At 42.9% G+C, this 15,802-nt stretch overlaps 1 protein-coding gene across 1 annotated transcript; it reads right to left on the minus strand.

The window, feature by feature from the left end:
- Positions 1–8,533: 8,533 nt before the first annotated feature.
- Positions 8,534–9,721, minus strand: TMEM246 (transmembrane protein 246). The gene has a single exon (XM_009290952.1). The coding sequence runs from the start codon at positions 9,719–9,721 to the stop codon at positions 8,534–8,536; it is 1,188 nt and encodes a 395-aa protein (XP_009289227.1).
- Between the last annotated feature and the right edge of the window lie 6,081 nt (positions 9,722–15,802).

Consider the following 15,802-nt stretch of genomic DNA (forward strand, 5'->3'; position numbering starts at 1 on the left):
GCTCATGTAGTGACACCTTTAGCCTTTACATGGACACAGTGAGACATCTGATTTCTCCTCTCACTGAGCAACACTGTCTTCATTAGGGCACTTCCTCCTTCAGCCTGTTTCTTCTAGAGCTGCATGCCAAGGTCAGTGCCTGTAGGAAATCTTAACAGCTTACACACTGCCAGCAGTAGCACTCCATGACAGTCAGCAGAGAAACCTCTGAAAAAGCTGAGGATACAGTCCAATTGAAGGTCTTGGACTTGTGTTGTTTTGTTTTCTTTCATGTTCTCCTTCCTTATCCATACCTTTTTGCTGAAGAATGCTGTGGCACATAACATGGACATAAAGCCTTCCCTGCTTTACAGCATTTGCTTTATATACAATTATTTCTCCCATCCTAGCAGAAAGATGACCCCCCTGGTGTATTAAAGTTTCTCCACCACAAACAGAGGCATCCAGTATGGATTAAAATATTTTTAATGAAATACATTATCTAAGACCCTTTTGAGACCAAGAAGGTGTCATACTGATGGTCTTCTTCAGGGCCACAGAGAAAATCAGAGTTTGAGTCCCATCATTCCTGGTTTGGTTAGAAGCCGTCACAGGTAGGAAGGTACTTGGAAGTGTTTCTTTCCCAGTGTCATCTGTGACATAGTCTGACAGGCTATTAAAGGAAAGCTGGGGCAAGACTTCTTGAAAAAAATAGTGTCTTTAGATAATCCCCTGCAGCCCACCTTGTGTTCTTAACTCTTTCAGAAGTATATATATGTATTTCCAGGTGGATAATGGCTAGTATGTGCCTTTCTAGTCCTTCTGAGCCAATATCCAGCACTTCAAGCACTAGGATTACAGGTCTAACAGAGATTCTGAGGACTGAGGAGAAAAAAACGTGAATGGACAAGATGGTTAACTTTTTCACTTAATTTAGGAATGGGAGCCTTTTCAGGCAAGAATATGGAATGAGCAATCATGCTAGATAATGTCACTGTAAGGTTCAGTACTATTAACATGCAGACCCTTGATGCTGACCGTGCTGTGCAGAAGTTAGTAGTAGAGTGATATTAAAACGACACTGGAAAAGAGTACGTACTTTCATCACCACAGCTACGTAATCATAGTTTGGGGATACTTATACCTCTAAAAATTAGGTTATAGTGGTATCGTGTATCCTTAAATGATAAGAGGAATAAGCTTGCATCGTGAGGGGAATGCAGTGTACTTGCATTTAACCAAGCAACTAACCTGCCTCATAAAAAATACCAAATCATTGCCTGTGCTAATTATTCTATGGCAAAATTGGTGTATTGTCGAAGTTGTAAACCTGTCTCATTGAGTTGGTGTTTGAACACATAGTATTGCCAACTCTCTCAGCTTTCCAGTGACCCAACTAATTTTGGAATGGTTTCTTTTTTTGTTTAAGCCTTTTTCAGAGTAACATGCAGCCGTAGGGCTGTAGCTAGCACGAGGCTGGCTGCTGCTGTGAGCACCCTTGGTAGATGTGGCTACATCTAGGCATTACTTTGACAGAGATTGAATTTGTGGCCATGGACAGCCATGGCGTTGCAATACAGGAAGACTGGGACACCTTTGGTGGACATGGAGTGGGAGGAACACCAAAGCCCTGGTGGAAGGTGTGTTCAGAGGAGTAAGGCCACAGGTCAGGAATCAGATTTGGGGGCTTCAGGAGAACAGGAGGCAAAGAGAGGCAGAGATCATGCAGATGAAAGTTAAGGGATGCAGATAACAGCTTTACAACAAAGTGGCTCAGTAATGGCATGAAACAGATGCCCTTTTGTAGCATCCACTGTTGTTTGTATTGCCACCGATCTTAGTGGTGTGGGGGGTTTGTTTTCTGCAGTTTGTAGGGCTGGCCATGCAGGCAGGGTTTCCTGTGGTGTTCAGTTCCTGAATAAGCACCAGCTCTTCTCTGCCTCCTTAGAGTTCCTCATCCCCCCCTGCCTCTGGCATAGGAAGGGAGAAGGGGGAAGTGCTGCAAAGATCCCAGGCTGAGGAAAAGGATGGGGAGAATGGGAAGGGAGGGCAGTTGAGCTAAAGAACAAGTGCTCTCCGTTATTGGTATTCTTAAAAATTTTACAGACTATTGCAGTGATTGCTGATCACTTTTCTAGTGAAGAGAAATATCTTTTAATAGAGAAAGGATTACTAATTATTTTTTGAGAGTTTTGGATGTGTGAGAATTGATTACTCAAATACATATCTAACTAAATATGGTGACTGAAGTTTTTCTGCATGGATTATGGTTTTTTTATCTGTTATGAGAAAGCGGATATAAACAGTTTTGCAATATAAAAATCTATAGCTCACTCAAATCTGTGTTTGAAACCTCACTGCAAACATAATGAGTAAGAGAGCTTAAATGTTCATTGTTGTGCCTTTTATAGCATGGAAACAGAAAATGGTGGTCAGCTATAAAAGAGATGGATAATGTTAAAACACAAGCATCAGGCGTTTCCTCTCATAAACACGGCACAGCATAAGTGAATTTTTTACTTGAATGGCTTGGAGATTTTGCTGATGTTGACTTTTCCATCTGAGATTACCATACAAAAGTTGACAGAAGTATACATTTAAAAATTTTAAAGACCACTAAAAACTGTCTTTACAGGTGGCTTGGGTTATTATTGAGGTCTTAATTTGTAGTTTTGCTTTCTTGAGTTTGATAATGCAAGTACTGGATATTCATGGCAGAAGTTAATTTAATTGCTGTCCTCGTTATCTCCAATCTTGCTGTCAAAGGATCTGTCAGTTCTGCACTGAAGTTTTGAGTGAAGACTGTTGCTGGATGAAGTATGTTAAAATCAATGAAAAGCCTGATTTAAAGGTAACAGGTAAAAATTTTAGAATTGCTTATGTTTCTTCAGGTTGATGATTGTGTTTTTTCTGTGTGTTTCTAGCAGTATCATTCCGATACTGATTTTGCCTTTAATTACTCATATTAACTAGCATTTTAAATGAAAACAATAAGTAAATGTGAAGAGAGACAAACTGTAGTACATCTGAGAAAGATGAAAAAGAAAGAAATGGATGAAGCAATTTCAGAGATTACATGTCACCAAGAGAAAAATGAAAAAGTTAAAGCTTTCCTCTGCACATCAGTAAATGAAGTACTATTAATCTTATAAACACTTTTCTATGTGGTCAGGCCTGTAAAAGGGTTCAAAATGGGATGGAAAAAACCACTGGAAGTTGGAAGAATGTCTGGGTATAATATGCATCCACGTGAAAAACACCTGGCTCTGCATGCCCCAGGAGAGTGCTGCCTGCGTGATGGGGTTAAAGTCTAATCAGAGCAGACTTGAGCTGAGTGGAGTCTGACTGCTCCTCACCTCTCCACGCCGTGCTGGATGTTTCCTGTTTTCTGTACTCTGTGGTCTTGCTTAACTGTCTCAAAGTCCAGCTTGTTCATCCCTATCTAATCAGAGGTATTGTTTATTAAGTGGTTTGTTTTCCCCACTCACCTACAGCCCTCACCCCCAATGCAGAGAGGCGGGCCTTTAACCCCACTGAAAGGAATCACCTGTATTTCTGGCTCCACAGCAGTCTCTGCAGACACATACATCAGGGAGGGTATGGAGGGTGTTGGGCAGAGCAGACTCAGGCCCACAAAGAGCACTGAGGGGACTGCACAAGGAGGGTTTGCTTGCTTTTTGTTCTTTGTGACTTAAAGCTGGTCTGTGACAAACACCATGGCTTGGAATGAAAAACAGGCAAGCACAGAACATTACTGTTACCAAAACCCAAATCTTTGTAGTAATTTCAGTAGTGGGGATAGCAAGCAAGGATACAACTTTAAATCAGGCTGCCAGTGGCAACATTTCTGGGCTGTGCAAAATAGCTGTAACAGGACATGAAGATAAATGCAGTAATGACACTGGTCTCTGTGCCTTTCTGTTGACATTTTGTTTTTAAAAAAACAAGTAGGCAAACAATTGGCTGCTATAATGAGAGACACTTAAGTGTTGATTACCTGTTTATCTAAGCAGCACATAGTCCAAAAAAGCACACTTAGGTGCTGCATGTTAACGTTGGCATACAATTTGCAAAATACAAACTACAACAGATGTCTGAAGTGGACCAGTTTGCTGAAAAGACCATTGTAGATATGGTTTCTGCACCGCTGGAGGAACACTGGACACCATGGCAGAAATCCAAAGAGAAAGTAGGCACTGAAGAATACATAGCTGGCCAGAGGCTTACTAACAGGGCAAGAAAATATAACACTGTTTTTCTTCGTCAACATTTAAAAATCACCCGTGGTTACACAGCTGGGAAAGTGGCATTCATAGCTTTCCATGCAGAACAAAGTCTTGGAAATGGACATTGATATTGCAGACTCTTAGCCTATAGATACACAAACTGGCTGATGAGGCGGATTCTCTCAAAGCATGAGCTGTGAGGACATAATATTTTGTGGAAATGAAGTTAGTCTAGCAAGAGGGATGCATGCGGTGAAGAAGCACAGACCATGGAGTACCTAATTCTATATGCACTTTTGGCAGATGTATGTTTTACTGAAGATTATTCAGAACCATATGTTGGGCCCTGCCATCTGCTGAATTTGGATACTACTCTGCAAAGCTGGTGTGGAAATACACAAAAAGAAGCTCTAACTTCAGGAGAGAAACTGCCAGTGCCTTTGTAACTACAACTGTCTCCCACAGAAAATTACCCTTTTTCTTTTGTGAAATGTATAGCCTTTCTATACAAAAGTATGCTAAGCTTAAATTCCAGCACTTAGAGCTTGGTTTTATCTCAGGTCACTATTAAAATGCCTCAGTACTTGATTGGAGAAGGGCCTGAGCAACCTGGTCTAATAAGACCTGCTTTGAGTGGGGAATTGGACCAGGGACCTTCAGAGGTCCTTTTCAACCTGAATTGTTGTAGGATCCAAATTACTACATCCATGCAGATGCATGCACATGCATGAATACAGAGGTATCTTCCTTAGTCAAATATAGTAAGGAAAGGTGGATCTGTCAGTCAGGAAAACAAACAGTGGCGTACAGAAAGAAGAGACAATGGAGTTTTAATAGAAAGGTTGTTTATTTGGCAGAAAGTTTGCTTGTAAATATCTTTAGAAAAAAAGTAGTTCACCCTGCATCCAGCCAAATTGCTGTTAAAATACCGAGTCTGGCAATTCACAGCTCCTCACAACTGAGAAGAAGGCTGTTTCCTTCTCTCTTCAAATGCAGTGCCTTCTCACTAAGACACTGGTACCTACTGTAGTTAGAAAATCCTCTTGGGCTTCTAATCTAATAGAGACCTATCAATTTATGCTTTGTGTTCCGCCGGAATCATGCTTAAGTTGGACATGACTTGGAAACAAAGGTAGTTTTTGTTTAATTAGTATTTTCCCCTGAATTGTCTTGGACAATAATGCCTTGAGTCCTGCTGACTGGCCCATCAAGAAAGAATCCTCTTGTGCAAGCAGTAGTTGCTGCATTGAAAAATAGTCTCCGAACTATTGGGAATAAACCAACACCCAAGAAAATCCATATTGTTTGTTTCAAAAATAGTCATTAAGTTTGTTTTAGTGTGAATAAAACCAAAGTCTTAAGGCAGCGTTTCAAGGAGTTAATGCCAGGCCTTGAACTTACATAGCCTGAGATATGGCAACTCAGCTCTGCTCCCCTGATAGAAAAGAAGGAAAAAGCTTGTGTGTTTGAAACTGCATTTTTAGCCCAAACTGTGGAACAAAATCCAACAGGAATTAAGAACTCACAGTAACCTCCCATTTTCTGCTCTAAGGGCGAAGTCCATTTCTCTGACTTGTCATTTCTAATAAAACATGTGGCACAGAAAACAGAAACAAAAATCAATCTACTTGTGAAAGTTCAGAGGAGCAGAAGAAGGAACGCTTGCCCGAGATGCCACATTGGCATGGCGGGCACTGAGCTAGCGCCTAAGTAACTCAGAAATAGCCCCCAGCAGGCTCAGTAAAAGAAGCACCTCTGTTGTAAAGGTGAATTGGGCACTTAAGGAAATTAGTCCAGAAGGACCTGAAGAATTTATTAACCTTCTCCTTGCACGAAGGAGTTTGTTCTCAACGGGTTTATCTGAAACTCTCTCACTGGCGGGTTCAAGTTGTAGGCCCTCTGCATATTGTTTGGTCTCCCAGTCAATTTCTCTCGCCTCTTATGCCCTGAAAATTGTCTTCTAGTTTAGAAGGGATGCTTCAAATTCATGTTCTTAATTTACAGCTATGAAGCTCAATGAAATTATTGACCTCCCCTGGACTTCTGGGATGACAAATAAAGTACTACTGGGCAAACAAGGAAAATAACTTTGAGACAAATGGATAAATCATTGCCCACATCAAAACATTTATTAACTGCATATAGTTAGTTAGTTTCTTTTCTAAGTTTTTTTTTCTTTCTTTTCCTTCCTCCTTTTTCTTTTCCCTGTCCCATTTATTGTACCTTGCTGCAAGATTTTCTTTGCAAGAATGAGTATGAATGGACCCTCATGAAAAGAACAGGGCATTGCCCTGCATTTGTATAGTACAAAGACAAAAAGAGCAAAGACAAAGCACACCACACTGAAACATTCACAGCTGAAGACGCATAAACAAACAAGTTGTATTTCCTCACATGCTCAGGCACTTAGTGGAATAAAAATACAATGACACTCAAATCTTGCCATCTTAACTGTATTACAGTAAAGCCTGAGAATAGGTTTGCCCACCTGCCACTGTGTGACCACTCTGGTATCTTTGGGGTTTTCAGCAGCTGGGAATAAATTGTGGTTCTGCCCCTGTAATTTTTCCTGCGTCCTCTGACAGGAGAGGTGCTTTGCCTTTGGAATGACATGGAATCCACAAGCAGTTTTTACTCACACCTGATTTCCAAAGGTGTTATAAAAGTATCCCAGCTGATTACTAAGAGAGCAAAGCACTGCTCTGTGTTGTGAAGCCATTTCTCAGCTAACTTGCATTATGCATTTGTGTTGTGTAATTGATAACCATCGCACACTGACAGCTGGAGGTTTGCAGCTTTCTTTGGTTTCATCTCTCAAGAGTTTTATCTTTCACATGTACAACTGGACTTGTTAAGGCATAAATCACCTGGGAAAGACTGGGGGAAAGAAAATTCAAAGTAGAGCTCTTCCTTCACCAAAACCAAACAACCCCCACTGACCAAAACTCGACAAAAATATTTTACTTGGTTCATTCCAAAGCTAGGAATATAGTTTCAAAAATAGTTCAACCAAACTCCACATATAAGTGAATTTGATTCAAAGCCCACTAAAGTCAAGGTGGGCTTTTCATTAGACATAACCATTTTGGTGCCAGTTTTAATTCTGTATGAGATCTCTGTCATCTGCATGGTTTTATATTTAACTGTGCCCACAGCTGTGGTACAACGTACCTATCCCAAATGCCTAACAACCAGAGCACATTAAGTTAATGGGTCAGTATCAGAGTGGCCCCTTGATGTCTTGTGCTATTGTGGCTTGTTTTTATGAACAGCTAGCTTTGTTTCCTATGGGTATTTTGCTTGCTGCCAGGAGCAGCGAATGAACCACTTGGGCTGAGCTGTGAACTACAGCTCGAAAATGAGACAAGGATACTGCACAATAGCGGTACCTGATCTAACCTTTCCTTTGCCTCTGTGCTGATAGGAAGTCAAGGTAAATTCATGTTGGATGTCTAAGTCCAATCAGCAACTGATAAGGCCTCTTTTAATGACCTGGATCCACTACAACTAGTGATGACACCAACCAACACAGTAGTCATCCGATGTTGTTTATAATGTCTGTAATGTATCAAAGAAAACGTGCATTTGTGACCTGGCTGTGTAACATCAATGGCTGTTACTCTGTTTTCCTATTCCTACCTTCAGAGGTGACCTTTAACGAAGCAGCGAAGGCTTTGTTTTTGTTAGAGCCTCTGCTCCAAGAAAAAGGAGTGGAAGGGTGGAGGTGTGGATAGTGTCTGTAGGGGGAGACAGTAACAACGAGAGGCTTCGTAAAATTTGAAGGATATAGGCGAAATTTGTGGTAAAGTTCACATAAACCACTGCTGCTTTTGAAAGGTCTGCTCAAAATCACAGCTTAGAAACAGACAGAGGTCAGAGATCAGACCTTAATAAGGATGGGAAAATAAGGGCTTTTCCTCCTCACTAGCTTAAATTTGAAACATTCATTTTGTCCAACATATCTGTTGCCCTAAGGTGAGGATTTCTATAACCAATGTAAAGGAGAGTAGGCAGTATAGCTGTTTATATTGGTGTGAGAGCTTTTCCCTAAGAACAATTTAAGGAGAGTAGAAAATCCACGCCCTCAGCTGGAATCCTCCACTCCCCTCCCACATGGTGCATGGTGATTAGTTCCAAGCATATATTAAATAGGGCCTGCATGTACATAAGTTTATTTTTTAAGAAACTTTTTCTTTAAAGAGAGTTATTCTTTGTCCACCTGGAGGCACAGGATGCCCAGTGCAAGCAGCACAACATCGAGTTTGCACACTGTCTCTCTGCCCAGTGGCAAGTTCTCTGGGCTTTGTGTTTGGAAAGGCATGAACAGATCACAGCAGTTTCGGGTTGTCATTTAGCCGAAGGCTGGAATACATTCCCACGTGCCGGACCAGGTTGGGTTCCACCACGTAGGCGTTCTCCCCCTTAGTACGCAGCAGTGAGTAGAGGGCAATATCCTTAGCAAAACCCTGGCGGCAGTGCAGCCCCTTCAGGTAACCTAAGACACGGCGGGCAGATTGAGCGGAGAAGAGCATGGCAGGCGTGCAGCACTCAGTGACTGGCACGATATTATACAGCGTGGGGGCCAGCCGGCGCAGCTCCAGCATGTAATGCCGTCCCACCAGCTCTGACAAAGCCATGCTGTACAAAGCAAAGAACAAGACAATGGGCCAGCTGAGGCTGGGGCGCCCAGTTGCCCAGGAGTACACACAGTTCAGCATGGGCCCCAGAAACATGCCCAGACCTAGCCACTCAAGGATTCTCATGGGTTCGGGGTTGAAGTAGCGCTGAAGCCTCTCAGGATGGTAAAGCTTGAAGTAGAGTGCGTCTCTGAGGTATGGTTTGGAGAACCGGGCCAACAAGAGGTGCTGCAAGACAGCAAATATCTCCTCCTCTGGCACAGCATCATCTTCCACTATGAGGACGTATTCTGGGTTGTACGTCAACAGCGACTGCTCAAGGCAGAAAATGTAGTCCTGCTTCTCCTTCTCAAACTGGTTCACTCTGGGGTCAGGGTTCTCCCCAGTTTTGTCACGACTGACCATAGGAAAGAAGCTGCTCAGCAGCCTGACATCCTGATGGCTACTGGGGTCTGACTCCACATTACAGAGGAGGATGCGGTGGCTCCGGCAACGTGCACCACATTTCTGGAGGAGGCGGTGGAAGTGGGAGGCCACTTGCAAGACATAGTGGAAATCATTCCGCCTCTGCACAGTTATAATGGTGACCAGCAGCAAGGGCTGGAAGGCGTCACTGCCAGAAGCCTCGGAGACGTTTGGTATCTGCAGCTTCTCAAAGTAACGGAGGGCAGCCTGGCCCTCCTGCTGGTTCTGCTCCAGGAACTCCTGGCTCATGGGGTTCAGGTGCCAGCGCCGCAAATAGAAGTAAGAGTGGAGGAGCCGGTGGCAAATCAAAGGTGTGAGCACACCGAATGTCACCACAGTCAGTGTGAGGAGATGGATAAAAGGACTGGACCAACGGCACCACCTCCCATAGAGCTGCCAGGCTTGGTGTAACATGGCTGCTGCAGAAGGAGGGCACCCCTGCTCTATTCATGCCCTCATTCCTTCACTTCTGATGCATCCTCCCTGGATTGCAAGGTATCACTGGGGCAGCGGCTGCCAAACCTGCACAATTTGTCCAAGCCTAGAGAGGAAGAAAAAAGATGGTTAATGAAATAGGAACTGTCAAAGCGGGAAGACCGTGATTTGAGAAATGGAAAGCTGAGGGCTATTCACTGAGTAAGCCAAAATAAAAGGCCCAAGTTGTCCCTTGTGGTGTGGGCATCACAGAATTGTTGTGGGAGGTTGAGGAAAGATGAGCCAAACTTAGTTTCCAGCAAAGTGCCCCTAAGGCCTTTTCAGCATGTAGGAGCTCTGATCTGACTTAGCTAGATAGATATGCTTCAAAAGCGTAACAAACAGGCAACGTGGATGCAGGATGCGTGGAAATCCCTTTCTGTTAAAGGCAGAGAACTTATATACCACTATCTGGTCACAGTGACATAGTAAGACTTGGGTCATAGCCAAGAACCAAAGCCAGATCTCTTGTATCTTAGCCCAGCACATATTTGAGAGACAAACTTTTACCTCTGTGGAATGACACATGCTTCCCTTCTGTTGCTCACACACTTCCAAATGCATGCTTTTTCACTTTACTCCCCAGAGTGTGAAGCAAGATAACAAAGATAGCAATTTACTTCACTAAGGGGATGTGTACGCTAAGCGTAATGTGTGTGTGTCTCTCTCTCAGGTATCTCCTCCTCTCTAGACCCTGTGAAATACACAGTCACAGCAAGATTAACAAGTTGCAATTGAGCCATTGACTCATATTTGTTATTTAAAAGTTTGTAATTTAAAATTATATGCCTTTAATTTAAAACTGAAACATTTATATAAATATATATTTTTTGTATACACACACACTTTAAGCAAACATCCACCTTCATAAAAATTAGATTTTTCCATACTTGGCTTTTCTGTTCTGCTTCTCTGGGCTGCCGAAACACCTAACAGCCTAGCTGTCAGAAACTTTCACAAAATCAGGGCAATTAGGCTGTTCAGATGCATTCTCTTGTGGCAGTAATTTCCCTTTTTAATCTGCTGTTTCACTCTCCCTTTTACTTTCTGTTCCCTCTCTTTATGACCTGAGTTATTCATGCCCCCCCAGCTGGCTGACTGTGCCCCATTCGGTGGAGAGTTTATCCCATTTTTAACTTTCTGCCTTCACCAAGTTCTGATCGTCAAATGGTGCTCCCAGACCAAAATGTTACTCTTTTTCCTTCTCTGCACTGTCATCTGAAGCAGCCTGAGCAACGATGTGTGGATGGAAAGAAATCAAGGCCATGGCTTTTCTTCTCTGTCTTAGAAGAACGGACCATGTAGAAGAAATGACTCAGAGGACACTGAGCAGGGTCTAAATCTGGCAGTGCTTCTAAACTGCCTTCATTACCGTAGTCACAGATTTGCTGTATTTACCATCAAAAGAACCGCTTCCTATTGCCATATGGGAATCTGACAATCTTATATGAAAGGCTTTTTACTAAGATTAATGGAAAATATACAAGGGTTATTCCAAGTATTTGTTAGAGACCAAGCACTTCATGCTGTGAGATCTCAAACCACCCTTGGATAGACTGTGGCATCAGTGTTGTGCTATCTTAGGATTCACGAAAACACAAGACTTCAAAGATTTAGTGTAATTAGGGATAAAAAAATGTACATACTGATGCATGAGAATCTGCAGTGTCTTCCCATATAGCTTTTTTTTTTTCTTTCTGATTACACAATCCTGTTTCACAGACACTGCATTGCATTGCATCAGTGGACCTTGTAAAGGCCCTAAAGGTGATGGCTGTATTTCGGCCGCCAGATCCAAGCCATGATGATTCAGGACATGAAGACCTGAAAATCCATCAGATGCAAAGACCTGGCATTTAAATACACTTACTTATCCAAAATCCAGGGCTTTCCTTTTTCTCATTTTCTGCTAACCAGTCACAAACATTAAGGGAACACAAATGCAGAATCATATTCTATGTATCACACTGACGTACATTTCAGCCTTCTCTTGATGCAAGCAGCATTGTTGGCACCGTCGCTGAGCCAGCCTCTAAACTTGAAAGTGAGGATCACAGTGGGAAAAGGAGATGAAGAAAAGCCAGAAGGTAGTTTAGTTCTCAGGGAGTAAAGAAACTTACTTTCCATCTGCCAGCTATGCTGGAGATCTGAGCTACAAGAACTATGAGCCTGCAGTGAGCTCTGTAGCTCTCGGGATATACACTGAAGCATTAATAATCCCCACCCAAGCAAGAGGCATCCTCCTTCATACTGTCTTCTACTGAAAAGGGAGAAATGGGTGTCACGTCCTCCCTGCAGCAGCAGGAACAGCTGGCTGGTGGCCAGCTGAGGTGTGGGGGCTGTGGCCTCACGAGATGAATCAAAGGGAAGCTTGCCAGAGGTCTTGCTCTTCTGCAGCCCGTGTTGTTCAAGGGCCAGGCTCACCTGCACCATGAGAAGGTACTCCCCAGGTCCCTGCGGGCAGACTCCCTTTGAGTCTGCAGCCTGCCGGTCAGTTCTCCACCAGCCCTGCCTGCTGGGAAAATTGTGCTGGGTCTCCACCTACTGGTGTCCCAGCTCCTGGCGCACGGTAGGGTAGCTAAGGTGGGGCAGGTAAGCAGCACCCTCTCAGGAGGTATCTCCTCGCTTCATACAAGGAAGTAGCTAACTCCAAAAAAGCACACAGGACGGCAAGCCAGCCATGCAGGTCACAGTGTCATATTCACAAGCGTTTCTGACTTACCCTGGCTTCACCTCATCAGTAACACAACTCAAGAACTAGAGATTCTAGTTTTGCAACCCAGGACACCTCAAGGAAAACCACCATCAAACAGGCACTTTTGCTTCTCTCCAGATGTTCCTCTGCTGCCTGGGCTGTTAGCACTCACATTGACTGCCACGCTCTTTATGAGTTTATCTGCAAAGGAAAAGGCTGTTTTCACTGGGTAGTGGAATAACCACAAAGGCTAAAAAAAGTCAGGAGCATATTAAAGTGGGTCAAATACTCTAGGTCATGCCAAAAACAAGCTGAATGATCTAGAAAAGATGGGAGACACTGACCTCCTCCCCACTTTTTGGCTGTTACACTGGGAACCTGAGAGTTCCAAATCTAGATAGAAATTTCTTGCTTCTACAGAGGTGAAGTTTGATCTTACCTGCAGGACTTCAATCCAGAGTTTCTGGTCAGGCTGTTTTCTAGTCATTTGGACGGTTCTCACTTTCCAGAAGCCATTCTGTATTCAGAAGCTCTTTGTACTATCACTTTCATCTTTCTCCCTTTTGGGGGGGGGGGGGGGGGGGGGCTTCTGTGGAGACAAGAGCCAAGACATCATCCCTTCATAAAGGTGTTTGGTGTTTTACATAGGCAAATGTTAAACAAATGATGGTACTCAGCAATAACTTTAACAGAAAACAAATCCAAAATTAATGAAAAGAAGGATTGAGAAAGCACCTAAAACACTCTTCTAGAATATATTATGCCTCTTCAAGGTCCATTTGTATCCTTGTGTTTCATTTTTCAAAGCTGTGGTTGTTTTTTCCAGATCACAGAATAGGGTTTTCAGTAAGAAAGTATTAGTTCTGAGGGGGAATTTGTTTGTTCTTTAAGTATTTAAGTGGCATTTCAGACAGAAAAATTAAGTTTGAGGAGAAAGGCAAGAATCAGAATTGGATTTTATAGTGCTTTAAAAAAAAAATGTCTGAATCTTGAATAGTAACTACTCTGCAACCACGTAAATATTTGCAGTGGAGGCCACTTTTATGTATGTTCTGTATAGAACTGAGCCATTGCTTAAAAACATTTAGAAGCTGTGGCGATATAAAGCTATATATTCAGCTTGTTTCTTTACTTAGATCCTTGTGATGAAGATTCCTCCCAGAAACACCTGGTTCACCTGGTTCCAAATCTACATTCCCATCTTCATTAGTCCCCTAATTACTTGGCTGAATTATACTGTTCAGGAAAAAGTTACCTCTGCACACACTGAGGAAGAGTAGAAAAAAGAGTAATGTCCTCTTTGGGGTGCTAGTCTGTCTGTCTGCTGTGCTAGTGCTTTAAAAGAGAAAGCTGGTTTTCTGTCTGCTCCAAACTCCTCTTCACAGAGGTATTCCTGCGGGCAGGCATTCCTGGAACAAAGTTTCCTACGAGTTTCAAAGCTGCAAAATTTTAGGAGGCTCCTGGATAGCTAATGTAAGAGAGGGCATCTCTTGTCTTCTACTGCCTGCTCTGTGAGACAAAGCTGTAATTATTCCTTTATGATTACAACATTAAATGATTACTTTTTGCCTAACTACACTTCTTTTCAGTGTCAATGGGAAAAGCCATTCCTTTCCTAACATAAAAACAGCTGGATGAAGTCATGCGGTCAGAAGCCATACAGTCATCTCTGTGGGAAGCAAAGGTAGGCTCTCAGAAAATGTCACAGAAAGGCCAGCTGTTACAGTCCCCACCTCAGCCATAATGGTGGTAGTAGAATCATACAATCATTTAGGTTGGAAAAGACCTTTAAGATTATCAGGTCCAACTGCTAACCTAGCACTGCCAAGGCCACCACTAAACCATGTCCCTAAGCACCACATCTACGTATCTTTTAAATACCTTCAGGGATGGGGACTCAACCACTTCCCTGGGCAGCCTGTTCCAATGTTTAACCACTCTTTCAGGAAAGACATTTTTCCTCATGTCCAATCTAAACCTCCCCTGGCACAACTTGAGGCCATTTCCTCTTCAGGCTAAACAGCCCCAGTTCCCTCAGCCGCTCCTCATAAGACTTGTTCTCCAGACCCTTCACCAGCCTCGTTGCCCTTCTCTGGACACACGAATAGTAACAGTGTTCACGCTAGTTTTGACTTGTGTGTTCACCCTATAGTGGCATGCCAAGTTGAAACCTTTGTGCGAAAAACACTTCTACACCCCAACTTAACATTGTGCAGACAAGCTGCAACCTCAGGACCAAGCTCCTCTACTAATTAACCCTCTCTGACAGAGACAGGAACTTTGTCTTGGCTGTGACATTGTTAGTGCACCAGCAAAACAGTCCTGCTTAAATCTGAGGAAACTGATGCAAGCTTCAAAAAGTCATAAAGAGCCATATAGATCTCTTTCTGTTTCATATATGCATGCTGACAGCTGACTGTTGTGTACAGATACCCTCAGCTTCTGAAACCCGAGGTCTCTACCATGAGCTGATCCCTATTAGGGACCAAATGGCCAGCTTTTCTCATCTGCAATTCCTCGTTTTCTGACAGCTTTTAGTAGGTCAAGTGCCAGACAGTATTTCTGTAATGTTTTCAGGATTGCCTTGAAAACAGTAGTGTCCAGCAGAAGCCAAGCATTCACAAATCTGACCATTACCCTTAGATGCCAAACTGGGAGTTCGGCTCCCTAGAAAATAAAAACCATCCTGGCAAGAGCTGTGCTTCTAAAAACATTCAGCAGAATCTTAATGGTAAGAGCTCAGCAGTTGTTCTTTGGTTGTATTTTACTAGCAGGTACCAAATATATCTCTTACCTCTTCTACTTCGAGCACTGCTTAAAGCAGTTGTCACTATGTTGTTTCTAGGCAATGAATGTCAAATAAGCCAGGCTGTTTCATTTAACTTTCATCTAAAATGCTTCCTGCTATGGCAAAGACCAGGGCTGCTGGTGATGCACTCGATGTCTTAGTTCTCTTTGAACTTTACTTTTTGTTTCTCAGGGTCTACGTACTAAAGGCATAACACTGCTATGTTCTAATAGGTTAACAATAGCTTGAAGCATAAGGGAAGTGGCTAGGGAGGTGGAGAGGGTTTGGACTTGGTCCTCTGCATGACTTACGTGGTGTAAGAGGTAGAAATCAATGGCACAGCCGTCTGTTTTGATCTACCGTGCCTCAGAGCCTGTCAATTAACTTTGTGGCTACAAAGAAGATGGAGACTCCCTTTTTACAAGGAGTCACATGGAAAAGACGAGGGGTAATGGGTACACGTTACTCCTGGGGAGATTCCAATTGGACAAAGAGGAAAATTTTTCACAATGAGAACAACCAGCCATTGGAATAATCT

The sequence above is a fragment of the Aptenodytes forsteri genome, unplaced genomic scaffold (genome assembly GCF_000699145.1).
Source record: "Aptenodytes forsteri isolate BGI_AS27 unplaced genomic scaffold, ASM69914v1 Scaffold462, whole genome shotgun sequence".
NCBI classification, from domain to species: domain Eukaryota; kingdom Metazoa; phylum Chordata; class Aves; order Sphenisciformes; family Spheniscidae; genus Aptenodytes; species Aptenodytes forsteri.